We start from the raw sequence: 27,807 nt of genomic DNA on the forward strand, positions 1-27,807 counted from the left end.
CGGTTTATTCAGCCGTCTTTTATATAATAAGAATCATATCAGGCAATCCATATGGGCAAAATTCTTTGTAGCTCGTGGACAAGTTTGCAATTTCTAATACAACAATATTTTATCGAAACAGTTTTGTTTAAAGCAAAAGAATTTACATTTTGAAAAAAAAGTTGTCGGTTAAGACAACAAACTCTACTGACCAAAGAAACAATAGTACATTATTTTGACAATAATACAATCATCAACAACATGAATAATTTCATGGTTTTGCAAAAAAAAAACAACAACAAAATCCCCCCAAAAACATGTTTTTTTCCGATTTTCAGACAACCGACAACAAACTGATTAAAATAACAGAATCAACGTAAGTACCTCTTCCACCAGAATCAATGTTAACTTAACGAAACAAAATCATTACACGTTGAAATGACTATAGTTATTCCAACCCTCTGGACAGCATTGGTAATTTTTAACCATCACTATGCTCGGTTTATCATTCCGCGCTGTGCGTTGGTTAGGCTAAGGGAAAACCCTGCCATACATAAGCGAGCATATAAACTCTTATAATCTGACTACAGACAAGAAAATCATCTATAACTATGTTTGCAAGTTGTTTTCATTGTAAGCCTTGATTACATATTGTTAGAATGAAATGGATCTAATTATAATTTGTAGGACTAGATCTATAGATTGTAACAACAGATTTGTTTTCTTTCCAATCCTAGATGTAAATAATTATCAGGTTTTTCTTAGGCACTTTTGGTAAAAGATATCTTAATTTGCACTTCCTGAGAAATATTTGTGTATCAGAATAACAATTCAATATTTGAGCCGCACCATGAAATAACCAACATAGTGCGTTTGCGACCAGCATGGATCCAGATCCGCGCAGTCTGGTCAGGATCCATGTTGTTCGCTTTCAAAGCCTATTGCAATTAGAGAAACTTAGCGAACAGCATGGATCCTTACCAGACTGTGTGTATGCGCAGGCTGGTCTGGATCCATGCCGGTCGCAAAGTCACTATGTTGGTTTTCTCATGGCGCGGCTCATTTTACTGTTATGGTTTTTTCAGGTTGGTGCCATGTACAGATGACAGGTAAGAATATTCTCACGTTCTATGATTGGTATAAAGTGTAAACCTGTTTTCAAGTAGATACATGTACACTTATGACACCGTACTATTTCAGCAATTATCTTTCTTAATACATATAGTTCAGTTATGACATTACGCGCACGTTTAGAGGTATATTTTGTCAATAATGTGCTTAAATATTAATAAATACGATATCATCTTATATATATTCGCATTACGACCTCAACTTTCTTTTTAGCCGCAAAATACACATAAAAATGTCCCAGAATTTAACACGAAAGTAAACTACATGTATTTCGTTATAAGTCAAAGGGAATCGTGTAAAACAACCAATGTCATTATTATGTTTTATCTTTTACAAAACAAAAATGGTAAGTTTGGTTTGATATTTGACCATATATCAGTGTAGAATCAATGTCTAGGCCTCTGTTACTTTAAATTGGACATTTTTGCTATAATGTAATGAAAAGCATTATTATATGCCTATATAAATTCTGTCAAAATTACGGCTTGTATTTTACAAGTAAATACAACAGGCAGAAAAAATTCCGTATTGTACCTTTTATATTGTATGTTGCGGGACTATTTTCTTTTAATACACAGTTCTATACATAGCGCACTCAAACTCTGCTAACATCGATAAACATTAAAGCATTCGGTAGAAAACAAACAAACAAACAAAGAGGTGGTGGTATATGATAAAAGAGTCACTATAATTGTAGTTAGATTTGGGATTTTGTATTCGACTCTCGTGGAGTTTGTCAAGTCGGAACTCGAGCCAAATTGAGCCACTGCTATAGTAAACCCAAATATATTGCTTATGTTTCATGTCATTGCAGGGATTTATTCGTAATACCAATAGATACAGAGACATCAGAGCCAGATCAGGTTAGTTTCCTGAACACGGTAAAGGTTGTTCTCACTTATTTCTCAGTATATCTTATCCATGAACATCGTTTATTGTATTCCGATGCTATCTGGTTGGATCAACGATGATTTTAAAATTAAACTGCTTTCAGTTTAAAGAAGTTTTTAAACACATGATACTCGCTGAAATGTAGTTGGTATTTACTCACTTAAAATATGAAATCATATTTATGTAATAAAAGCATTATTACGTGACTGCATTCTATCGTTCTCTTGTAATAACAAGACTGACTACACATTTATTCATGAAATAAAACAATTATTGACTTTTTCATAGGTTGATATCAGGATTTATCAACCCGAAAAGAGTTATATTCACCGAACCGAATCAACCTATGAAAAAGTCGATAATTGTATAATGTGATTTTGTTTTCCAGGCAACAGAGGGTGATGTAGCGAAGGTCACAGAAGCCGAGTATGTATTTCTCTTTTTTTTTCTAATACTTTTAGAAAATGAATCCCCATATTTACATAATAAGACAAGAGTATAATAATAATACAAAAGCTTGGTATACTTTACATACACTGAGATTTTGGTGACAAGCAGATATCTAATATCTGCAGAACTTCTTTTAAGAAGTTGAAAGCAGAACCGCTGCTTTTGATCATTTAAAAGGCCAAAATTTGAACAACCTTTACGTGCAATGAAAACTAAACCACTAGATGTCGCTTCAAACTAACTTACTTTGAGCTGATAACATAGTATAATGTAAATCTCAAGACGTTTTAAAGAAACAACTCAATTCATGTTAGAGGCATCAATGCATTTCTTTAGCAGGATGGAATTGTCTTAATAGATTAAACCGCCTTTCCCCATGTGCATGAACTTAGACAGAGCAGCCAGAGTAGCCAGGGTTAGTGTTAGGGTTGGTTTCTGGCTACTCTGGCTGTTCTGGTTGCTCTGGTTAAATTCCCACACCTCCTTTCCCCGAAATGTTCAAATACCGAAATTAAAACTAAACAGTTTTATACAAGAGTTTTATGTAAATGCAAAATCGTTGAAACATTATGAAATATTTGTTTACACTTCAGGCTGGTGCCATGTTCAGATGAAAGGTAAACAGCCATTGGTATATGTAAGTTTAAAATATCTTCGAGTGAGCGCACGATTCAGTTTTATAGAAGTGGTATGGCCACGATTTGGGGTACATGAGTGAAAAATGCTGAACTTCACATAAGAACACATATTTCTTTTTAATTTTTAATTAATGTCTTTCATAACAAAAACTGTTTGCACAAACTTTTACGCAATATATAGTTTGACAAGTTTTATTTCATTTCTTCCAGAAGGTCAGAGACCCATGAGGAATAACAAAGCATATATACAAATATGGCGATACAGTAAATATGATATAACCAAAAAGCATCATAACATATATAACATAACATGTGATTATATGAGTAAATTATCACTTTTAGACATGTGTTCTACAAAAACGGGGTCAACAAATTAACACAAATACATCGTATGTACTATAAATACAAGTTCTTGTGTTATAAAGTTCTTTACAAGTGAGTATAACTGACCAGAAATATATGTTTCTAGCTGATGTAAGAAAATAAACGGTCAACATTACCACATGCAAGTTATATCTTCCTTTACGATTACAACATGTTATTGTATTTAATCTAACCTAGACACATTTTTAGAAGTTCATAGACTAGTTTAAACGAAAAGTATGCATCAAATATACATAGATGATTACAAACAACGAAACATTATTAACTAATAAGTGGAAACGAGAACAATATATGGAAAGTTATCCATTTTCGCTTGACCTTGTTCGAAAATCGAAAAGTTTGCAGCAAGATCAAGCTATGGTGATAATACACGTAGTAACAAAATACATATATACATCCTGAAGTAGACATATTTCAAAATATAGAGACTCTACCATTATAAGAAAAAAAATATTCCCATATACTTGGTCTTATTATATGACGTAAGACCTAGCAAGGAATCATTACTTTATATCAATGTAAACTGTTTGACATTTAAATATAATGTAATAATTGATTACGATTATAGTTTTGTTTGATGTAAAATTCAAATTATTCGTTATTATATAATATACTGCTTCTTAGGCTAAATGCCTTGCAAATATAGTTTCCCAGCCTTTTTATGGTATGTTCATTATCATTGTTGAGCAAGTCTACAAGTTTCTGCATATTTGGGCGTTTCCAATAGTACATAGGTATATATCTCTTTCGTAAAACATTGAATATTTTACATTCTAGCATAAAATGATATTCGTCTTCTAAAATATTGCAAGCACTGCATTTTCTTTCAATCAACGGCGTGCTTACAGGTTTGGACCATCGACCAGTTTCAATAGCGAGCCTATGTGACGAAACTCTTAATTTTGTTAAACTGGTACGAAATTTTCTTAGGTTTAAAATGTCTAAATATGGTTGGAAAGTAAAACTTGATATATATTTATAAAATGTGGCTCTGCTTGAGTCAGTTAATCTACCAGACCAGTTTTGTAAGAACTGATCTTTAATTCTTTGTTTAACATTACATAAAAACAGCTCGGCATTTCCCAAATCTTGAAAAAACCAAGCATCATAGAATCCAAGAGTACATAGTAAATCTTTTAACAAGGAACACCAATTTTTCTTATTTGGGTTAATTTCAACGTCGTCTTTCAGCATAAAATAAACCTTTTTAGTATATTTATTTTCATTCCTTTGTAATAACTTTACCCAAAATTTAATTATGTTAAAAAATCTATGACACTGAAACGGCATTCTACCCAGCTCTTCATAAATAAAGTCATTCTGAGTGTTTTTCTTTACTCCAAGTAAACGCTTACAAAACTGTAAGTGAACACTTTCTATCTTAGAACCATGATTAAAACCCCAAACTTCACTTCCATAATTAAGAATAGGTGTAATGAGTTTGTCAAATAATTCTAATCTATGTTTAACAGATATTTGCGTAAATTTATATAAGTATTTGTTCATCTTAAAGATAGCCTTTAAGGCTTGACCGCTGAGTGTACTTTGTGCCTCAGAGAAAGAACCACCGTTGGTGAACACAATACCTAAATATACAAACTTATTTATTATTTCAACTTCCTGATTATTATAATAAAAACAAAGATTTGCAGGTAAACGACCACCTTTTCTGAAAACCATAATTTTTGTTTTTAATGTGTTAACAACTAATTTCCATCTTTTACAATATTCTGATAAAACTTCTAAACTATTTTGCAGCTCAGCACTGCTGTTTGCAAATATCACTATATCGTCAGCATATAATACTAAAAATACTTTGAACATGTGCACATCTATGCCAGAAAGGCCATTTTTTATAAAACTGTCTTCTATGTCATTTAAAAACATGGAAAATAGAAAGGGAGATAAACATTCGCCCTGTCTAACTCCCACCATGCAATCAAAAGAGTTACTTAACTTATTACAGTATTTCACCTTAGACTTGACTGCAGAATAAATGGATCTAAGTATCTCTAATATATTTCCTCTGATTCCAAGTTTTATAAGTTTTGACCACAAATTATCTCTAACTACATTGTCAAAGGCTTTACTAAAATCAATAAATGCATAATATAACTGCTTATTGCTATTAATCATATGCGTAATAAGTCCATGTAAAACAAAAATGTTATCTGTTGTACCCATATTTGGTCTAAAACCCGACTGAGCCTCAACATAAACTGAGTACTTCTCAGCCCATTCTGATAACCGGTTGTTTAAAATTCGTGTAAAAAGTTTTCCTAATGTACTTAATAAAGTAATGCCTCTATAATTATTTTCATCATTGATGCTTCCCTTTTTATGTAAGGGTACAACAAAACCTTCAGACCAGCTCTCTGGAAAGTATCCAATTTCAAATATTTTATTAAAAAGTGACAACAAAAAGGGCGTTAATACATGTTTTCCATGAATGAAAAACTCGTTTAAATACATATCTGGTCCACCACTTTTATTTAAATTTAACTGGCTAATAGCTTTTGATAATGATTGTTCACTAATAGGTACATTTAATTCTTCAAACATTGTACTGAATTCATCACGTTCATATCGTTCAATAAAGTACATAATATCTTCGTCGGGTGTAAAGAAATGATCATCAGGGTTATTTACAGATTTAAAATATTGCTCGAAAATATCCAAAGAAATGTTAGATTGCTTAATTCCGGCAGACTGTTTAAGCATATTCCAGTATAATTTTGCGTTTTTATGTTTAGCCTCTGCTAATTTTTGAGTTTCCCTTTTATCGTGATCAGTTCTACACCTTCGGGTACAATTTTTATATTGAGATCTAGCATTAACCATATTTAATCTATTGTTTTCAGATTTATCTAATCTATATACATTTAACATTCTATAAAAAATACATCTTTTTTCATAACATTTATTTGTATACCAATTTTTACCATAATTTACATTTGTATGATCATTTGATGTGCATTTACTTGAAGTACGCTTAAATAAAGGGGACGCAACTCCATCAACAATGTATGCTAATTCATCTATACAAGAATCAATATCATTCTTACAGGTAGATTTAACAACATTATTATTAAAAGCTTCAAGTTTACTGATGGTCTCTAAAGAGGACAGCCCCTCAATATAGTCATCTTTCCGTTCACTAGTCCAAACATATTTATCTTTCACATACCCACTTTCCTCACAAGTAATCTCGATGTTCGATATAGTTTTATTAAAGCTAGCGTAAAAAGTCAATAAGACATGATGCGATTAATATATTTGATCGGAAACTTTAAACATAATCGAATACGAAAAATATAATTCTTTTGTAACCAATAACATAGTCAACGACAATCGAACCTTATGAAAAAAGTATATACGGCCAATATATTATCATCACCTTACCCGACCGTTTAAAATGCGAGCACCGTCTGTTTGCAAAATTCTAATAGCATTTTACCCGTAATAACTAATTGCAATATCTTGCATTATATCCATTCATCTCTGTTATCTGTACAAATTGGTGTAAAAATCTATATGAAAATTTGTTCATCTAACACAAAATCGAGGATCAATTTGAGGTATGCGTTCTGTTCACGAGTAACAGGTTTAAAACATTTACATTTTAAAAAATGAACTCTAAATAAGATTCTAAACGTATCTATCAAATGTTGCGCATTATAGGAGATTTGATAGGCTTTTTCTAGGTACAACATAAATAAACAAATAAAATATTCATTTTGAATGTGATAACTTGGAACCTTTAATTTTTATACATAAAATATCATCCTCGCTTTTGAAAACAAGTGTATCTGTACAAACGAAATCATTTCTAACATACACGATAATACCCCCCCCCCCCCCCCCCCCCCCCCCCCCCGATGCCCGTTTTGCTGTTGACTTATTCTCTGTTCTGTTTAAAACAAAATACTCAATATACATATATAGTTCCACCCCAGTAAAAAATACATTAGATAACTTGCATTGTAAAATTACCATTACATTTCATTATAATTCATTAGGAACAAAAGGCATATAATAAAGGTCTATACCTTTTTAGAATAAATTTGTTGGGTTTTTTTAAGTACAAAATGTAGATGAAAACAAGGCAATCTATGATAACAATAACGTTCCTTTTTATGTTGATTTAAACATGTACATTTAAAAAATAAAGTTCTTGAATATAGTTCTAAAACGTATCTTCAGACATCATTTTAAGGAGTTTTAAAGGGCTTTTTCAATGATATGAAACTTAAATATAGTCTGTAAGTACAACATGTTTTCTTTCCAAAGATGTTGTTTTACATGTATGAAATATAATGTATTTTGAAAAACAACATTCTCTCAAAATGTGTACACGGCATTTGTTGCTGGGCAATAACGCGTATGTATATTTTGCTAAACGAATGAAACTAACACGATGAAAGCTGTTGATAAAAAAACAACAAGCAAAGAGGTGGAGGTATATAATAAAAGGGTTATTGTAATTGTTAATACATCTGGCTGTCGCGGAGTTTGTCAAGTCAGAAACTGAGCCGAATACAGCATCCCAGATCGAACCACTGTTATGATAACCCTATTATATTGCTTATGTTTCATGTCATTGCAGGGATGTATATGTAATACCAATAGATACAGACACATCAGGGCCAGATCAGGTTAGTTTCCTGAACATTTGTTCATTGCTGTTAATGGGTAGAAGTTGTTCTTTAATTCATTTATCAGTACATCTTATCAATTGCCATCGTTAGTATATTACCGATGCTAACTGGTTGGAGCGACGATGTCTTTCAAATTGAACTGAGTTCCGTTTAAAGAAGTTTAAAAACACATAATGGTTCCAGAAATGTAGTTGGTATTTACTTAAAAATATGAAACAATACTTGAATAATAAACGACAATGTGGTTTTTGTTTCCCAGGCACTCGATGGTGATGTAATGAAGGTCACAGAAGCCGAGTATGTATTTTTATAAATTCTTTGTTGCTTAACTAAAATCAATCCCCATATTTACATATTAAGAAAAGAGTTTAATTATAAAAGATACTTAGTACACTAAAGTCACTTCAGAACGGGACGCATGTCTAATATCTGCAAAACTGTTTTAAGAAGTGGTAGCAGAACCGCTGCTTTTGACAATTTAAAACGCCTGCAGTTCGACAACGTTGACGCGCACTGAAAACTATACCACCATATACGGACTTAATTTGAGCTAATAACATAGTATAAGGTTAATCGTGAAACGTTTTAAAGAAACAGTTCGATATATATTAGGGGCATCAATGCAGACAGAATTGTCTAAATAGGTTAACCTGCCTTTCCCCGAAATGTTTAAAACCGAAATAAAAACGAAATAAAACTAAACAGTTTTATGTAAATGCAAAATCACTGAAACATAATGAAATATCTATTTTCATTTTAGGCTGGTGCCATGTTCAGATGAAAGGTAAACAACCATTGGTATATCGCAAATGTATGGAGAGAAATGTGACACCCTTCATTTGTATTATATAGATACTGATTTGTTTTATAAAAAATACTATTTGTTGTTCTGTACGTTTGCAATATTTCGACTTCTTTCAGAAGTAGTATGACCAATATGACCTTGTGTTTAATAGTGAAATGCTTCTCACAAACTTTTATCCAATTGATAATAAATAATGAACAAAAAGCGTACGACAAAGGGCTAAACCATTTGGGGTAATCCTGTTTGATTAGTAGATAAAAACATTCTATCTTTGACAATAGAAACGTTCATTTTCATTTTTGTGTGTGTTTTTTTTTTTGTTTTAAACATGTACATTTAAAAAGTTAAATTCTTGTATTATACTTATTCAGTTCTAAAACGTATCTCTAGACACCATTTTCAGTAGTTTTGAAGAGCTTATCCAATGATATGAAATGTATGTATATGAAGTCTCTAAGTATAATACGTTTTCTCTCTAAAGAGAAAATCTGCTGGGATGTTGTTTTACATATAAGAAGTATAATGTATTTTTTGAAAAACGACATTCTTTCAAAATGTTCACACGGCATTTGTTGCTAGACAATAACGCGTATGAATATGTTTTTGCTAATCGAATGAAACTAACACCTGGAAATTCACGATGAAAGCTGTCGATAAAAAACCAACAAACAAAGAGGTGGAGGTATATAATAAAAAGGTTATTGTAATTCTAGTTAGATGTGGGATTTTATTCGGCTGTCGTGGAGTTTGTCAAGTCGGAAATTGAGCCGAATACAGCTTCCCAGATCGAACCACTGTTATAATAACCCTATTATATTGCTTATGTTTCATATCATTGCAGGGATGTATTCATAATACCAATAGATACAGACACATCAGGGCCAGATCAGGTTAGTTTCCTGAACATTTTCTATTAATGGGTGAACGTTGTTATCTGCTTTATTTATTAGTATATTTTATCAGTGGACATCGTTCAGTGTATTCCAATGGTAACTCGTTGGAGCAGCGATTATTTTCAAATTAAATTGGTTTCATTTTAAAGATGTTTAAAAACAAGTAATTTGTTAGTATTTACTGATACAATAATGTCGTTTTGTTTCCCAGGCAACCGATGGTGATGAAATAAAGGTCACAGAAGCCGAGTATGTATTTTTATAAATTTCTTGTTTTTTAAGTAAAGCTTTTAGAAAATATATCCCCATATTTACATATTAAGAAACGAGTCTGAAAATAACTATAAAGGCTTGATACAACGGGAGACATATCTAATATCTGCAACAATTCTTTTAAGAAGTTGGAAGCGGAACCGCTGCTTTTGATCATTTGAAAGGCCTAAAGTTGAACAACATTTACGTGCAATGAAAACTAAACTTTGTACTTAATTTGAGCTGGTAACATAGTATAATGTAAATCTCGAGACGTTTTAAAGAAACAACTCGATTCATGTTAGAGGCATCAATGCATTTTTTTTTGACAGGACGAAATTGTCTAAATAGGTTAACCCGCCTTTCCCCGAAATGTTTAATACCGGGGAAAATGAAATAAAACCAAATACTTTTATATAAATGCAAAATCACTGAAACATAATGAAATATTTATTTCACTTCAGGCTGGTGCCATGTTCAGATGAAAGGTAAACAATCATTGGTATATCGCAAATGCATGGGAAGATTAATACGAGTGAAATGTGACATCCTTCATTTGTATACGTACAGTTTTGTTTTATGAAAACAAAACACTGGTCGCAAAGGCCGAATCAATCCTGTCCAGCACGATAAGGGTTAACACACGACACGCTTTATATCTTTATTAAACAAAGAAGACTGAAGCTGTGTGTTATCATGCATCACATGCACTGTGTGTACGTCACAAGTATTACGTTATAGCGTCAAACGTTATAGCGGCGCTGGAAATAAAAACGACACAAAACAGACAATTATATGGCAAATATCTTTGAAAACGTAAATTACAATTCTTGAAAAGTTGTATAATTGAAATAATATCCAAAACATTGATTTACTCTTAAATTAAATCCTTGTCGTTCAGATGCGTCTTATTATATCACTTGGGCTGCGTCCTCGTAACATAATTCCTTCGATCTGAACACAAGACAGTGATTTTATTTAACAGCAAATCGCACTTTGGAATATATTATTTCTTAAGTTTACGGTTTATTTCATCAAGGATAGTCACAAAATATTAAAACAAATATAAACAAAATTCGTAATAATGGATCCCAAACTAGAGTATTTTCCATTCTTTAAACTTTTCATTGAGTATAATCAGAAGGAAAACAAATTAAGATTTGTCTCCCTCTTGTTTTCGGAGTTAAAACAAATCAGACAATGGCTAATATTATAATTTACTGAGTAAAGAAGTACAAATACATCATAGATTCGTAGATCTGTCTCGTAAAATTGGATCTCTGTTCAATGGAAATTGTTTATATGATTATAGAAACAATTCTTTTTGGCAACCCTTCTTACTGTTTGTATAAGTTAGATCACACTTTTATGTATTATCATCATGCGCGGGGGAATCTCAGGGAACGTAATTTGGGTAGCAAATGAGCCTCGTAGAGGCGAGTTTGCTATCAAATTACGTTTCCTGAGATTCTCCCAAGCATGATGATACTCGCCGGTAACACAGGCGTATGTATTGTCTAACTGATTTATTGCATGATTAAAAACAGTAAACTGAACACAGTTTTTAAATCTCTTAAATTTAAAATATTTAAAAATATTTCCCCTCTTGAGCCTTCCTTAGAAACATTTCATTAGAAACCCCCAACTGCATAATAAAAGCCAGAAGATGGCGCTGGGCAGGTTTTTACATAAATTATACATGCTTCACATCAGAGATCCCTTTTTGCAAAGTTTTTAAATTAAACTACTGAAAAAAAGTTATAAAAAGCGCATAAAATTCACATTACAACATTCTTTATCAATTGGTGCAATTATTTTTTAAAACAAAAAGTTGTGAAATAGAGTTTCAAAAATAATTTATACTAACTGCTAAAAAATTTGAATTTGCCGGGAGGCACTAACGAGGTCATGAACCCTGGAGAAATAGAGAACGTGTGGCTAATTTTATCAACAAACATGATAAGCAGCAATCAGCATATTGTAAAGCTTTTCCAGAAACGTAATTTGAATTTTTAAACTGATTAGAATATCATAATCATTTTTGCAGTTATATTTTTTATGTTACTTAAAAAATCAAGTTTTAAATCAAGATGTAGAGAATTAAACTACAGAAATAAAGTAATAAATTATTTCATATAGCTTATCCTTTTTAATACCATTAATATCACTGCAACACTTGCTAATTTGTGTGTACTGTTCTACATCCCAGACAGAAAAAACTGTGAGCGATACCTGTGTGCAACGGAATTTAGAGCACGGCTGACCGTGGCGATACCAGAATTTAGAAAACACAAAACTTCAAAGCAAAATGCCGCAGTCATGCAATAAACATATATATTTTATGTGGCAGTGCACAAAGACGCAATAAAGATACATTCATCAGTCAATCAACATACAGAAGGCTGAATGGTTACTACTTTAAATTCTGTATGGTTTCTCGTTATTCTATAGGAGAGATCGCCGTGACGTCACGCGTTAACATCTGTTTATCTGGTGGTTGGCAAAACAAATGTTTTTAACACCGTTTGCGTATTGAATCAGAATTTTTAATTTTTAATAACTTTTTTGCTCATTTATGGATTTTCAAAATTCAAAAAGATTTGAAATACTAACGATCTTCATATTTTTGTATCCAAATATCTTTTTTCAAATAATAACAGTTTTAAATGACATATAATTTTAAAAGCGGCGTAGTGATTTTCACCTTTAGAAAACAGTGTAAGTTAAGCGTTCATAATTAATCCATTTTATTTCGAAATAACAATTAAAAGTAATCAATAAATTGCTTGTTTTATAACCTTTCCATTGATCAAAAAATTATTTATGTAATTTGTGTTTTAAGAAAGTTTAGACCGTTAGAAAAACATCACTGTTTACAAAAATCATGGACGATCGGCTTCTGCCCACCCGATCACTGTCTTATCAGTTCTAAAAATAGAAAATACACCGGATTTGTATACAAACACGATCTCTCCTATTAAAACATAATTAATTGCATGTAATATATAATTTGTTGACTTGCGTTTTATTTATTTCAGAGAAGGTTATGAAATACCAATACCATTGGACACAGGTGGACCTGATAAGGTTAGAGCCCATTGTTCTTATTCACACGGAAACATTTGTTATGGTGAATGAGATTGGTTGTTTCAGTTATTTAACTTTTACCCTGCTACATTTCTAAAATGGACTGGTCCATTATTCAATTTGGGCAGTACCACTTATTATTCAAAGGGGTGTCCACTGAAAATTTTCTGACTGAATAGCGAACAATGCAGATCATGATCAGCCTGCACGGATGTGCAAAGGCAGAACCATTTGCAGACAGCAGGCTAAAGGTTAACAATATTTTGAATTCTCATAACAGTAGAAACAACGGCGTTTTTTTTAAAAACGGTTTTTATCCGCTTCTGATAAACTCTCTATGGAACATTGAAATTATTTATGACTGTGCTGACACCATTTGTAACCTTATTTTCACATTATTTTTCTGTTTCTTAGGCCACCGACGGCAGCGGCGATACAGTTCAGGTTACAGAAGCTGAGTATGTATGCCTAACTTTAGTTTTTAATGGTTTTGGGTTTTAAAAACACACATATTTCCAAATTTTGTAAAAAAAGTCTTAAATTCAGCCCAATATAAATCGATACTTTGCGGGCAGGCGTAAGGGGATGCAAATCTAATATCTGTGGATACGTCAATGTATATAGTATTTAGCGCTCGTTTTGATCATAGTTTTTGCATCAGCTGAAACCAATATTGTAAAAACAGCTAGGTCTACAATTCAGCTAAGAAAGATAACAATTTTACGTCAGTGACTGGCAAATTAATATTTGAAACTAAGAGACATTAAAAGCCTCGTTAAAAAAATTGATAGACAACAAGGCATGGAATTGTAGAAATAAGTTAATGGATCCGTAATGACACTCGGCAATTTCAGTATGTTTACGTACTCTCATTAAGTATTTCGGCATTCCTCGGACGCAAAAGAAGCTGAACGCGCACGTGGATTTCTGTAAAAAAGGATAATACCGCAATTGCATACGGATAATATACGTAATTTTCCGACTGTTAATACGGGCCTGATACCTTAACCGAACGATTTAAAAACGGACAGAACACGTAACATTTAAATGAAGAATAATATTAAAAAATAGTTATATATTGTTTTCACTTCAGGCTGGTGCCATGTTCTGATGGAAGGTAAACAACCAGTACTATTTCCCAGATATGAATTGTTTATATCTTAATGTTTTACTTTTATGCAAACAAACTTACTTGCTATATGTAGGACTTCTTTGCATGTTATATACAATACAAATCTGAATTCACATATGAAAAGGAAAACAAAATGATGTCTGAATAATAAACGTTTATTACGGTCAAACTTGAAATTGACAATTTTAATTCTTAAGAATTTTTCCAGATCAAAATTTAAAAATCAAGGCAAAGATGTGGCATATATGTCTCCATACCATATGAACTGCCATGTTTATCAATAGTCAAGCTCTTAAGTTTGCCAAAATTGCGGACTTTATACGACTGTTGAAGTAAATACAGAATTCAGAATATGCTATTTCGTCATGTTTTGTTAAAGGTTAACGTACTTGTGTAATGTTAAGTAATTGTTTTTTCATATTGCAGAAATGTATCCGTAATTTCAATACCATTAGATACAAACAATCCAGGGCCAGATAAGGTGAGACTCGTAAAAATTATTATTCACTGTTCTGTCTATTATCTTAACAGCTTGCTTATCGACAAGAAAACATGTGTTCAAATGCTATTCTGTATAAATGACAACGTCTTTTCTCAGACGAAAGATTAATTGTGTTTATAATATTTGTAGACTTTATTTAAATAAATGTGTTTTTTTAGGCAACAGACGATAGTGGCGGTGCAGTTCAGGTTACGGAAGCCGAGTATGTATCTGTACTTTTTTTATACAGAATTTAGGATTTAAAAGCACCCATAGTCTTAGATTACCCAGATGATTGGGGAAAAACACTGAAGCTTAGTACACTTATATGTATGAACAACCACGTATTAATTTCGTAAAAATTAAGTTTTTGAACCAAAATGGTATTTATTTATTGATACCCGTTTTCCCATGCTTTCTTTCATTTCTTACAACGCAACTGCCCGATATAGTGTAAAGAGTCTGAATACCGACGAGAAAAAACTTAACCATACATCGTCAGAACGGGTTCCTTTTGAGCTTTCAGCACAGTTTAATAAACAGATATTAATAAAGCTCATTTAAAGTTGGACTTGCCGAGCAGGCTTTGTGTTAAAATATATGTTTATCTGCATTTTGCCACCGAAGAATAGTAAATACATTTGCAAATGTTTTGTTTCAACTTCAGATTGGTGCCATGTTCAGACGATAGGTAAATAACCATTATTACATTTACATTACCCAGACGTTTGGAGAAGTAAATATAGGTGTTGTATCATTTATCTTACATTCAAAGGGAAGTATTTTTCATGTTTGTTTGACAAGTACTTGCTTATTGTATGTTATTTAAATCAAACATGGTGTGCATATGTAAATGTTTATAAACTGTTACTTAAAACGGTCAGTACAACTATCGAAAAAGTTATGCTTTTATACAGTTTATGTCATTGTAATAAATCGTTAACCCGCGTTTTTTTTATTATTGCAGAGAAGGATTCGAAATACCAATACCACTGGATACAAACATACTAGGACCAGACAAGGTGAGAGTCCTTACACTACATTACTCATATGAAAAAACTTCTGAACATATGACATATGAAAAAAAATGTTAAGCCGAATATTTAACCAGTATTTGCTATTCCTCGATTACAATGTAATTTGTTCAATACTTTCTTGATGAAGGTAAGACGCATTTCTAGACGAAAATATCCTTCACCTTTTTGATATCAAGATAAATAAGCATTTTTGTTCTTTCATAGACAGCAGACGAGATTGACGATGCAGTTCAGATTACGGAAGCCGAGTAAGTATTCCTTTCATTTTTTTCTTTCGTTTAATTTGTTTGTTTTTGTTTATTTTTTGTTTATTTTTTTGTTGGGTTTAACATTGCACCGACACAAGTATATGGCATATGGCGAGTTTCCAGCTTTGATGATGGAGGAACACACAAGGTGCCCCTCCGTGCATTACTTCTTCACGAGCGGACACTCGGATAGTACCACTGAACTTGATTGATGGCTTCCCCACATGAAGAATTCAACGCTCCGAGTGAGGCTCTAACCCCCATCAGCGACCTTAACTGCTCGCCCCTTTGTTTAACTTAACATGTTAACATGTTATTAACTATTAATATATAGCTCAAGAGTATGTACACAATCTAAATTCCAACAAAGTCGACAAGAAAAAAAAACTGAAAAAATGTACACTATTATTTATAGACATTTTAACAATCAAAATGGGATGTATATTATTAATTAATTACCGTATTAGAAATTCTGCCTTGCATATCAGATGTTTTAAGTACCCATTTTGTAACTGTAGGCTAAACGTAATTTCAAAAGATAGGACTTCTATTGCTCCCTCTACCCTTTGCAATCAACCAGTTTCTTGCCATGGACATATCTGTATGTAACAGAATGGTTTTAAAATATTTAAAGACCTGCTCCAGTCCTACCTTTTAACCTTAAATTGTCACTGAAAAAGCATGAAAATCTTGACTATGAACTATGAACCAAAGTGTGGCGGGTGGCCGTTAACTGTTACCTATTGTAATCATGGGTTGCATACGCACAATAGAATTTGGATAGCCGCGGAGCAGGGCTTTAAGAAACATGACTTAACGTCTGTTACGGATGAATAAATGTAACATGAAGTGGTGTCACGCGATTTAAAACGTAACAATAGGCACGTTTTTATTTTCTCAATGTCCAAGAGAAACACGTAGACAATGCATTTAACAATTTACGTACGTCTTCTGTAACCAATGACGTTTTTGTAACACTTTTGTCTGTCGTGCACAAAATAATTTGAACAACTCTTTATACATGAAAAAATTACACGAGGATATCGTGTTATTCATTATTTTCGTTTGGCATCCCATTATTGTACCAATTTCTGTTTCCGTAATGAAGACAAATGTTACACATACAAAACATGTTAAATTAAATATATTATTGTACCCCCCCCCCCCGACAACAAAGTTGTAAGTGTGTGGGGGGTATACTGGTTTCAGGTTGTCCGTCTGTCTGTCCGTAGACGCAATCTTGTGCGCACCATCTCTCCTTATCCCCTTGACACAATTTAATGAAACTTCACTAAAGTGATCAGTACCAACAGTAGTTGTGCATGGGGCATGTTAGGTTCTTTTAGAAAAAAATTTGCAGAGTTATGGGACTTTGTTTTTTTGTTACTATACTATATACATAGACACAATCTTGTGCGCACCATCTCTCCTCATCCCCTTGACACAATTTAATGAAACTTCACACAAGTGATCAGTACCAGCAGTAGTTGTGCATGGGACATGTTAGGTTCTTTAAGAAAAAAAAATGGCAGAGTTATGGGACTTTGTTTTTTTGTTACTATACTATATACATAGACACAATCTTGTGCGCACCATCTCTCCTCATCCCCTTGACACAATTTAATGAAACTTCACACAAGTGATCAGTAACAACAGTAGTTGTGCATGGGGCATGTTAGGTTCTTTCAGAAAAAAAATTGCAGAGTTATGGGACTTTAGTTTTTTTTTGTTACTATACTATATACATAGACACAATCTTGTGCGCACCATCTCTCCTCATCCCCTTGACACAATTTAATGAAACTTCACACAAGTGATCAGTAACAACAGTAGTTGTGCATGGGGCATGTTAGGTTCTTTCAGCGACACAAAATGCAGAGTTATGGGACTTTGTTTCTTGTTAACATACTATGTACATACAGTCTGCATATGCAATCTTGTGCGTGCCTAATCTACCAAACCCTTGCACACAATTTAATGAAACTTCACACAAGTGATCAGTACAAACCCTAGTTGTGCATGGTGCATGTTACCTTCTTTTAGATAAATATTCTGCATAGTTATGGGACTTTGTTTTTTGTTACTATACTGTATACATACAGTCTATATACATACCGTCTACATAATTATGCAATCTTGTGTGCGTCAAATTGCAGTGTACTGTGTCAGTGCATGCGGGGGGTACATTCATCACCTTTAGTGATAGCTCTAGTTTGTTTGATTTTTCAATGCAAAAAAGTGTACTTAGAACATATGATAAACGCAGTAACTAATGTTAGTTTTTTTTCCAATTTTTCGTAAGTTAACGACGGTTTGTACATACTATGATCTTGCTGCATAATGAAACAAATTATGACAAAGTAGTTAAAAGATACACGCATAAATGAAAAGTCATCTGCAGAACATTGTTGTTGAAATAAAGGACTACGGACACTATCATATACTTCTAGCCTACATTTTGAATGCAAAGTTCTCATTAAGTATTTAAACAATACCCAAATCTTTTCAAATCACATTTAAACCAATGTGTTAGTTAACTTATTACAGCAGAAACTGGTTTGTGTCTGTTCTTATCAAGATGTTTTTCTTATTTAATCTAGGCCAGGATATATTTTTTTGAAAAAAAAATGTTTAATTTCCGTTAAAATATAATGTCATCACTTTACAGAAGTTTCATATATATGAATTCCAATTGAAAAAAAAGTGGCAATACAGTGGTTCAGTTGGTTATTTAAGTACATGTACATGACTGTCTCTATAGCTCTGTTATAAGTGATGACAGATATGTATGTGCTGTATAACATTAATACTAAGAAAAGGCAGTCATCTTATCAAGGCCCAGGGTGGGTTCTCGGCGGGGGTTAGTACCAGTGGCACAGCCAATATTTGGCTTAAACATGTAATAAAAATATATCCGAAATGACAGTTCTTTGTGGGGCTTGCCTAAGGAAGCTGTATCGGAAAGGTAACTCAGGATGAGTCTGACTGCAACCCTGCTAAAGAAAATGTTGTGTAAATCAAGGCTGAAGTTGTGGGCAAAACATATTCGAAATGTGTCATTTGTAGAGCCAAAGTAGAAGCAGGTCGCTGCATACAAATTCCACCTGAAACTCGGCTGGACTTTTTAGTTCGTTTTCGAGTCTAGCCGTATTTGTATGTGCCATCTGCATGGAAAGCGACTTGACACATCACTTTCATGATATCACACTGAATGTGAAACCGTCACTGATATGACCTGCTAAGAAGCTTCTGTTCTTGACCTATGCATCACAGGCATATCAATGCCAAGCGTTATTTTTGTCGGATAGACTATAGTCAGAATCAGATTAACTGCTGTGCACATATTGCCTCTTTGTTGTGGTGTTTAGGCCTAGTCCGCCACGTGTGACATTTATTATATGTCCAAAAGAAATAAATATAAACGCGCAGAAAAAGATGTGAAAAAATAAAGAAATGAAAAATATATAGAGTATATTTGTTTGTTGCAGTGAAATAGAAAAATATCAATTTTATTTCACAAGTGAGCATCAAAAACTGATATTTTCACGAGTGGCGTAGCCACGAGTGAAAATGACTTTTTTTTTTGGTGAGAATAGGGAATTCAAAGTATTTGCTTCTCTCACTACTATACATGCATAACATACCTATGTGCACACTTTTCAAACATTTGTATGTTATTTGAGTTACAAACAGATGTAAAAATATGTGACTATCAAATGATTTAAAATGTATATAAAAAGTATTGGCTAGTTTACATTTGGGAACACTCTGTAGTTATATTTTTGTTTAAAAGTACTGTTCCCCCCTTTGCATCAACACAATAGTCACAGAAAATGTGTATAATTAATATCTACATATGCTGGCCAAATATGGTTTTGATGTACGGGGGGAACAATGTTGTATAAAGAAAAATAGCTTTTATATGTATATAACAGGGTACGTAATTCTATTTAGAGCAAATATCACCGTTTTATGAAACAAATATTGAAAATTTGACTTTAAGAAATAAGCTCAATTATGTATTTTGATGGTATATGTAATTAAATATTTATTTCTTGATTGATTATGTTTCACTCTTGTTGTAGTCAAATTCATATAGAAAGTGTCCGAAGTCCTTTACCAACAGTTCTGCAAAATATTAAAATACCAAAAGAATATGTAACTGCAAAGTACTTAAATAATGTTTAAACTTTCATTTCAGGTTGTTGCCTTGTGCAGATAAAAGGTAATCTAAATCAGACTTAAGTTTTGTCTTAAATAAGACTTTTATGAAAACATTTTCACTATTTTTTTAACTATGCCATTCCTCACATTGTTTCTAGTTTTTACATCTGCAGCGAATTATTACGTTTGTGAGAGAAACCAAGACTTAGACTAGTCTGTAAGAAATAGAGGACTTTCTAAGAAGTAGTCTTTAGAAAAAAAGAAACAACACCTTGCTACAAAGACGTATAGTTGGGTGTCCAGTAAGGCGTTTTGTTCTAAGGTTTCTAGTAGAGCGTTTTTGTTCTATGGGCTCTAGTGGGGCATTCCCTTCTAAGACCTCCAGTGGAGCGTTTTGTTCTAAGATCTCTAGAGGGTTGTTTTGTTCTTAAATCTCCATTGAACATTTTCGTTCTAATGTCTAAATAAGGGTTTACTCTTAAACGGCCTCCAGAAGGGCGGGCGTTTTATTTTACCCTTTGTCTTGTTTTGGAAAGTCAAATCGATAATCCTTTTATGTGAAATATTTCGTATGCTATATTGTTTTTATATCTTCAGGCTATGATACATTGGCCAACATGTTTCTGATTTATTATTTACTTTATGTAAAAGTAGTTGGTGGTCCTTTTTTATTGTATCTCTTATTTACAAAGCACTGCAATTTGTATCTTCGGGAACAGAGACATTTTCTGTACTTGTTTAACTCTTTGTAGTTTCACACTAGTGTAACTAGCATGAAAAATGGCATTCATCATACCCTGGAGAAGAAACTGAACATGTGTTTATATCACATATTTTAGCGTACCATTTTTAAGAGTACCAAATAGATGCCTTTAAGAATTTAGATTAGGAAATAATTATATTACTTGTGGATTTAACATTTTAGAGAGGTTTTTGAAATACCAATCCCACCAGACAGAGAGAAACTTACACCTGATAAGGTAACTTATTTCTTAATTTATATCTACTCATTTGATAGTATAGATATAAAATATGATGTTAGAAAGCAGTAATTTTGATTTTTAATTAGTCTTTCCAAAATTATTTATGAAACGTCTCAACATTAACTGTGTCCTGGAAAAAATAAAAATAAAATAGAACTGTTCAGTTTGAAAATCTCACCGTGATTGTAATGAAATCTTATTTGTGTTTAGGCAACTGACGGCAGTAACTTAACGACTAATGCAACCCGTGTTACAGAGGCCGAGTAAGTTTGTTCTATTTATCTACATGTTCTGGACAAACAAAGTAATTTCATGTGCTATCTAATGTGTTGTATAGGTTTAATCCAATCGGGAAAATGTGACAATGTGCACTTTTTAAAAGGAAATAATGTTACACACCTATATTACACATATTATGACCATGTGCTCTTTACATGAGCTTCGCTTAACCTTTAGCCTGCTGGCGGTTGCTACTAGTGCAGACCAAGATCAGCCTGCATGTCCGTGCAGGCTGATCATGGTCTGCACTGTTCGCTATTCAGTCAGTAAATTGTCTGTGAACAGCCCTTTGCATGATAAGTGGTACTGCCCAAATTAAATGATGGACAAGTTCATTTTAGAAATTTAGCAGGGTAAAGGTTAAGCATATTCGTCACCTCTCAATAGTCGTAGTCATGAATATTTAGGAAATGTATATTATACTGTGTAAATCTCAACCACTATAACACGGAGAACATAAGCTATCTGAATGTATGACACTATTATGCAATAGGAACTTGTTCTCAAACTCACTTTTTATTTGTTTACAGTTTATAATACGACTGCAAAATTAATTGATTTGATTTGTTTTATTTCAGATTGGTGCCATGTGATGATGAAAGGTAGGCATCATTTTTGTATTTCATATATTTAGGGAAAGGTAAATAACGTAGGACATGATACCACTTGTTTTAATCATGATAAAATTGTAAGAGTTTAAATTAAAGAAACTGAACACATGTATCATATACATACTACGCGTAATAATTAACTAAAGCATTCCGAGATATCCTCAACATTGTCGATCATTTGCTTGTTGATCATTTGTATCTATCAGTTGTGTACATATACATCAATGCTTCATTGCTCTCGCCATTTCAGAGAGGTATACGATATTCAAATATCATTTGCTTGTTGATCATTTGTTTCACTTGTGTCTATAAATTGTGTACATGTATTTCATTGCTTCATTGCTACCACCATTTCAGAGAGGTATACGAAATTCCAATATCAACAGACAAAGATCCAGAACCTTCTAAGGTGAGCTTCTACATTGTAACAGTTACTCCTAGATATGACAATATAGACGTAAACCTGTGAATAGCGATAAACAAGATTCTCGTTACCTGTTCACGGAAAATGTGTTCCAAATGCATTGATAACAAGCGAAGCATTCACCATTTGCAATGTCGCAGACTTCTTGATAAAGTTATTTAGACACAAACCAACTATGTTATTGTCTCTATTTAAATGCTACATTCTTATGTATTTTTATTGTTTGCATTATAATAAAACCATTAGGAAAATGCTGAAAGCATAATAAGCAATGCTTACCAAGCAAAGTAATCGCAGACTTGGTTTGACTGGGTCTGTGCATGAAAGGTGCTGCACCCTCACATCCCCTACTAACGGTGTAAGCAGAACTCCATTATATAGTTATATTTAATGCCATTAGACAGGACATGAAAATACAGTAAACATTATTAAAATTTGTATTATTTTTTCAGGCAGTTGACGGCAGTGCTAAAGCCAGTGATGCGACAAAGATAACGGAAGCAGAGTATGTATCTTCTTTTTACTTCCTTTATCAATTTTCAATTCGAATGACTTTCTCATACAGAGGGTGATGGCAATAAATGCCTATCGTTCGTTATAATCTTGTTTTTATTTAATTCTCATCGAGATTTACGATATCAGACTATGGTTTTTATCTTTAAGTATACAGTTGTAACTCAATATCTCGAATTCCAAGAAATCGAACGTTTTTAATTTGAGATAAGTTAAACGGAAATTCGACGTAAAATGATATTTTGTGCATGTGCTTTCGGGACAGGTTTTGAAAATATCTTTGAGATAGCCTGAATTTTGAGAAAAGCAAGTTCGAGATATTGAGTTTCAACTACAGCCCAAATTGAATGATGGACCAGTTCATTTTAGAAATTTAGCAGGGTAAAGGTTAAGCACATTCGTCACCTCTCAATAGTCGTAGTCATGAATATTTAGGAAATGAGGAAATGTACATTATACTGTGTAAATCTCAACCACTATAACACGGAGAACATAAGCTATCTGAATGTATGACACTATTATGCAATAGGAACTTGTTCGCAAACTCGCTTTTCATTCGTTTTCAGTTTATAATACGACTGCAAAATTAATTGATTTGATTTGTTTTATTTCAGATTGGTGCCATGTGATGATGAAAGGTAGGCATCATTTTTGTATTTCATATATTTAGGGAAAATGAAATAACGTAGGACATGATACCACTTGTTTTAATCATGATAAAATTGTAACAGTTTAAAATAAAGAAACTGAACACATGTATCATATACATAATACGCGTAATAAGTTATTGAAGTATTTACAGATATCTTCAACATTGTTGATCATTTGTATCTATCAATTGTTTGCATATACATCATTGCTCCATTGCTCTCGCCATTTCAGAGAGGTATACGAAATTCAAATATCATTTGTTTGTTGATCAATTGTTTCACTTATGTCTATAAATTGTGTACATGTATTTCATTGCTTCATTGCTACCACCATTTCAGAGAGGTATACGAAATTCCAATATCAACAGACACAGATCCAGAACCTTCTAAGGTGAGCTTCTACATTGTTACACTAACTCCTACATATGACAATATAGACGCACGTTTGTAAATAGCGATAAAAATATTCTCGTTACCTGTTCACGGAAAACTTGTTCCAAATGTTTTGATAACAAGAGAAGCATTAATCATTTGCAATATCGAAGACGTCTTGGAAAAAACAAACAAACTTTGTTAAGGTCTCTGTTCATGCAAATGCTGCAGTCTTATTTATTTTTTATTGTTTATATTATAATAAAATCATTAGAAACATGCTGAAATCATAGTAAGCAATCAAGCAAAGTAATCGCAGACTCGGTTTGACTGGGTTTATGCATGAAAGGTGCTGCACCCTCACATCGCCTACTAACGGCGTAAGCAGAACTCCATTATATAGTTATATTTAATGCCATTAGACAGGACATGAAAATACAGTAAACATTATTAAAATTTGTATTCTTTTTCCAGGCAGTTGACGGCAGTGCTAGAACCAGTGATGCGACAAAGATATCGGAAGCCGAGTATGTACCTTCTTTTCACTTCCTTTATCAATTTTCAATTCGAATGACTTTCTCGTACAGAGGGCGATGGCAATAAATGCCTATCGTTCGTTATAATCTTGTTTTTATTTAATTCTCATCGAGATTTACGATATCAGACTATGGTAGTTTTCTTTTTATATACAGTTGTAACTCGGTATCTCGAATTTCAAGAAATCGAACGTTTTTAATTTGAGAAAAGTTAAACGGAAATTCGATGTAAAATGATATTTTGTGCATGTGTTTTCGGGACGGGTTTTGAAAATAACTTTGAGACAGCCTGAATTTTGAGAAAAGCAAGTTTATAGAGTTTCAACTACGTTTTATTCGTAGTAGCGTTCTGTTTATTTTCTTTGAATATCGCAACAGCCTGCTCGTCTTTGTTTAAATCTTCTTTTATCTATTTTCTTCTCATTTGGAGTTGTGGTACACCGTAAATTTCCAGTATCTAATTCATTGTTTTCTTGTCATTCAGAGGTTTTAAAATGTTCTTTTCGTTTCACCTTTTCTTTATTTTGTTCATATGTAGAGTTATGGTATCACCGCATCATTTTATGTTTTTATATCTTTAATGTATTGCACCCTTTTGTTCATTTTCTTTTTCACTTAGAGTTAGGGTATCCCCGTAAGGGGATTATCTTAATTATGTCTTTAATTCATTGTACTATTTTGTTTATTTTTTTCTCATATGACGATAAGCTGTTGATCTCTTTATATCTTATATATTCTGTGTACACCTTTGAATAGTTCTGTCGTAGTTAAATTCGCTGCGTCACCGTTAGGTGCTTGCACTTTTTATGTTTGTAATTCGTTGAACTCGTATCGTTTTTAACACTTTATTATTTGTACTCGAATGAAATATTGTTTTTCTTTATTATAGTTAGTGTATCACCATAACATGCTTACCTGCTTATATATTTCACTCACTGTAATCCTTTGTTTATTTTCTCTGATTTAGAGCTACATGGTAACACAATTTGATTTTCTTTTTGCCTTTTACTACAATTCGCCTTAAAAGTAGGAAAACAATTTAACGCGGGTATGTGTTTACCGTGCTCTGTGTTACGATAACAATCGAAGAACTAATGTTATTTCTTTCAGACTGCTGCCGTGTCCAGATGAAGAATAAAATGCACGTTTGTCTCGAGTGTATGGAGATCTCAACAAAAATAAGAACAATAATTGCTTTTGTGGAAAGACGTTTTAATGTAAATTAGTATTTTCAGGCTATGTCTATGCTGTATAGATATATAATTTGAATGTTTATGTACATAAGCATTATCGTCTTTTACACTTTCTCAAAGATTGGTGCAAATGTTAGTTGTAATCTTTTAAGCTATTTCATTATTGCTTATATAAATCATTTCATACGAGGAATGAATTTTTGTAACACACAGAAATAAAGTTTTGTTACACGTTGGGTTAAAAAACAAAATCCTTAAATCCTCGTTTGGTATTTAATATCTGTATTAATTTAACGTAAATCAAAGTTTTAATGTAAGAGCAATTGGCAACGAAATGCATGGCATGTTTGTGAGAAACATTGCAGTATGGTGTAAATATTTAGACCTTATGGAATACTTTTTCCGAATTTGACACTTTAAAGAATAAAGCGTGATGATACTGTGATAGTCTTTTATATATGTTATGATTATAGCGGTGACGGGTCTTTTATTGTGTGATGTACCTTGTACAGTATTTGCAACATTCAAGGATTTATCCCTTAGTTATGTTACTGAAATATTTATTAAATGGATGATTCCTTTTTTTCTGTGTACAACAAAAGTACGACTGTAAATCTGATTACTGTAGATGATTGTGTGTAAATGTATGTTGTGAGTAATTTTTTGTTATTTATCTATTAAATCCTACTTCTAAATGATGTGTTCTTCATAGGCGCATTGAAATACATTACATTGAAATAACCGTGCCAATGGCAATATCTAACAATTTCAAATAACATATACCATCAAAAGCTATTTTTTCTAACCTGACCCCATGCATATGTCAACGGACTTCGTCGGTATCGAGTTTGAACAGTTTTAAATTTATAAAGCCTAGTTTCTCAAAACTCCAACAACAGATTGATTTATTAGCTTGAACTCGAAGTTGTCCACTTGATACATATAAAATTAACTGCATTCAAGCACTCGTCTACAAACTAACTCCCTAGATGAAAGTTTGGAAACTGGTATTGAAATTCATTTATGACATTGGTCAGTTATAAACCAATCAGATAACGTATGTCTGTGTGTACGTTTATACTTAAATATCTTTAAATTTTGTTTTTCCTGTTGCAATTTTTGTTCTTGCTGTTTTTACAACCTTTGGTGCAATGTAAAACATGGAAATCGCATTCGTAATTAATCATCTTTTGTACTTACACTGATATCCTCGATAAAACAATGCGACATAATACCATAACTTGAAGTTTAGTTAATCACCGTAGAGGCATGTCGTATCATATGGCTGTGCAGTTTTCCATACTTGTACTTAGTAAAAGCCTGGACTAATTATGTTATTTCATCTACTGGGATGATTTCATCCTTGAGCAAAGTTGTATGTTGTCGCCTAACTATTTATATGAAGCAGATTGGTGTTTTGCAAATTTTCCTCATTGTACTCTTTTATATCGACAGAGACAGATTTTGGTGTAGTAAGTTCACATGTTAAGCTATGGTCGCTGAGACACAGTTAGAATTTAAATAGCACTTTTCGGCATCTGACAAATGGAACTAAATTATGTATTTAGCTTTGATTTGGGTTAATTAATTATAAACTGAAATGGCCAAACAATTACTAAGAACTTGAAATTTCCTGTTGTTACGCTTATTTGTGTTAGATACATACTATTTCGTGATAAAACAGTCCTATTTAGACGACGTACTCCTTAGTGTTGTGAGTGTTAAACAAGTAACAGGTAATGAACACAAAGACAGGGTTCATGATCCTGACAGTACAAGGCATAAACACTTTTGACAGAACAACACCGACTTACAGATAGACACTTAGCAACAAATTTTACCGTCTTTATGGTATTTGCATTCATGAAGGTTTACAAACAAGGCAGAACATTACTAAAATACCATTACATTGAACGAGGAGTGTTTTAAAGTCAGTTCACATACTGAAAAAGCAAAACGATTTCAAATCGATATACTACATTAATGGCTTTTGGACTTAGAAAATTCTGGTTAAAG

General features: G+C 32.7%; 1 protein-coding gene across 1 annotated transcript in view; it reads left to right on the plus strand.

Moving 5' to 3' along the window:
• The window catches only part of LOC123549904 (mesocentin-like), a 31,615-nt gene extending 5,158 nt beyond the window's left edge, over window positions 1-26,457 (plus strand). The window contains exons 7-36 of the mRNA XM_053546936.1: window positions 318-355; window positions 1,065-1,088; window positions 1,925-1,973; window positions 2,390-2,427; window positions 3,045-3,068; window positions 8,080-8,128; window positions 8,391-8,428; window positions 8,892-8,915; window positions 9,778-9,826; window positions 10,041-10,078; window positions 10,546-10,569; window positions 13,120-13,168; window positions 13,583-13,626; window positions 14,262-14,285; window positions 14,509-14,528; window positions 14,705-14,781; window positions 14,961-15,004; window positions 15,449-15,472; window positions 15,749-15,803; window positions 16,023-16,066; window positions 20,268-20,291; window positions 21,156-21,210; window positions 21,424-21,476; window positions 22,071-22,094; window positions 22,461-22,512; window positions 22,980-23,032; window positions 23,655-23,678; window positions 24,030-24,081; window positions 24,537-24,589; window positions 25,709-26,457. Coding sequence (XP_053402911.1) covers window positions 318-355; window positions 1,065-1,088; window positions 1,925-1,973; window positions 2,390-2,427; window positions 3,045-3,068; window positions 8,080-8,128; window positions 8,391-8,428; window positions 8,892-8,915; window positions 9,778-9,826; window positions 10,041-10,078; window positions 10,546-10,569; window positions 13,120-13,168; window positions 13,583-13,626; window positions 14,262-14,285; window positions 14,509-14,528; window positions 14,705-14,781; window positions 14,961-15,004; window positions 15,449-15,472; window positions 15,749-15,803; window positions 16,023-16,066; window positions 20,268-20,291; window positions 21,156-21,210; window positions 21,424-21,476; window positions 22,071-22,094; window positions 22,461-22,512; window positions 22,980-23,032; window positions 23,655-23,678; window positions 24,030-24,081; window positions 24,537-24,589; window positions 25,709-25,736 — 1,194 coding nt within the window. The 3' untranslated portion in view covers window positions 25,737-26,457. The remainder of the gene's footprint in view (window positions 1-317; window positions 356-1,064; window positions 1,089-1,924; window positions 1,974-2,389; window positions 2,428-3,044; window positions 3,069-8,079; window positions 8,129-8,390; window positions 8,429-8,891; window positions 8,916-9,777; window positions 9,827-10,040; window positions 10,079-10,545; window positions 10,570-13,119; window positions 13,169-13,582; window positions 13,627-14,261; window positions 14,286-14,508; window positions 14,529-14,704; window positions 14,782-14,960; window positions 15,005-15,448; window positions 15,473-15,748; window positions 15,804-16,022; window positions 16,067-20,267; window positions 20,292-21,155; window positions 21,211-21,423; window positions 21,477-22,070; window positions 22,095-22,460; window positions 22,513-22,979; window positions 23,033-23,654; window positions 23,679-24,029; window positions 24,082-24,536; window positions 24,590-25,708) is intronic.
• The last annotated feature ends 1,350 nt before the right edge of the window (window positions 26,458-27,807 follow it).

The sequence above is a fragment of the Mercenaria mercenaria genome, chromosome 6 (genome assembly GCF_021730395.1).
Source record: "Mercenaria mercenaria strain notata chromosome 6, MADL_Memer_1, whole genome shotgun sequence".
Taxonomy (NCBI): Eukaryota; Metazoa; Mollusca; class Bivalvia; order Venerida; family Veneridae; genus Mercenaria; species Mercenaria mercenaria.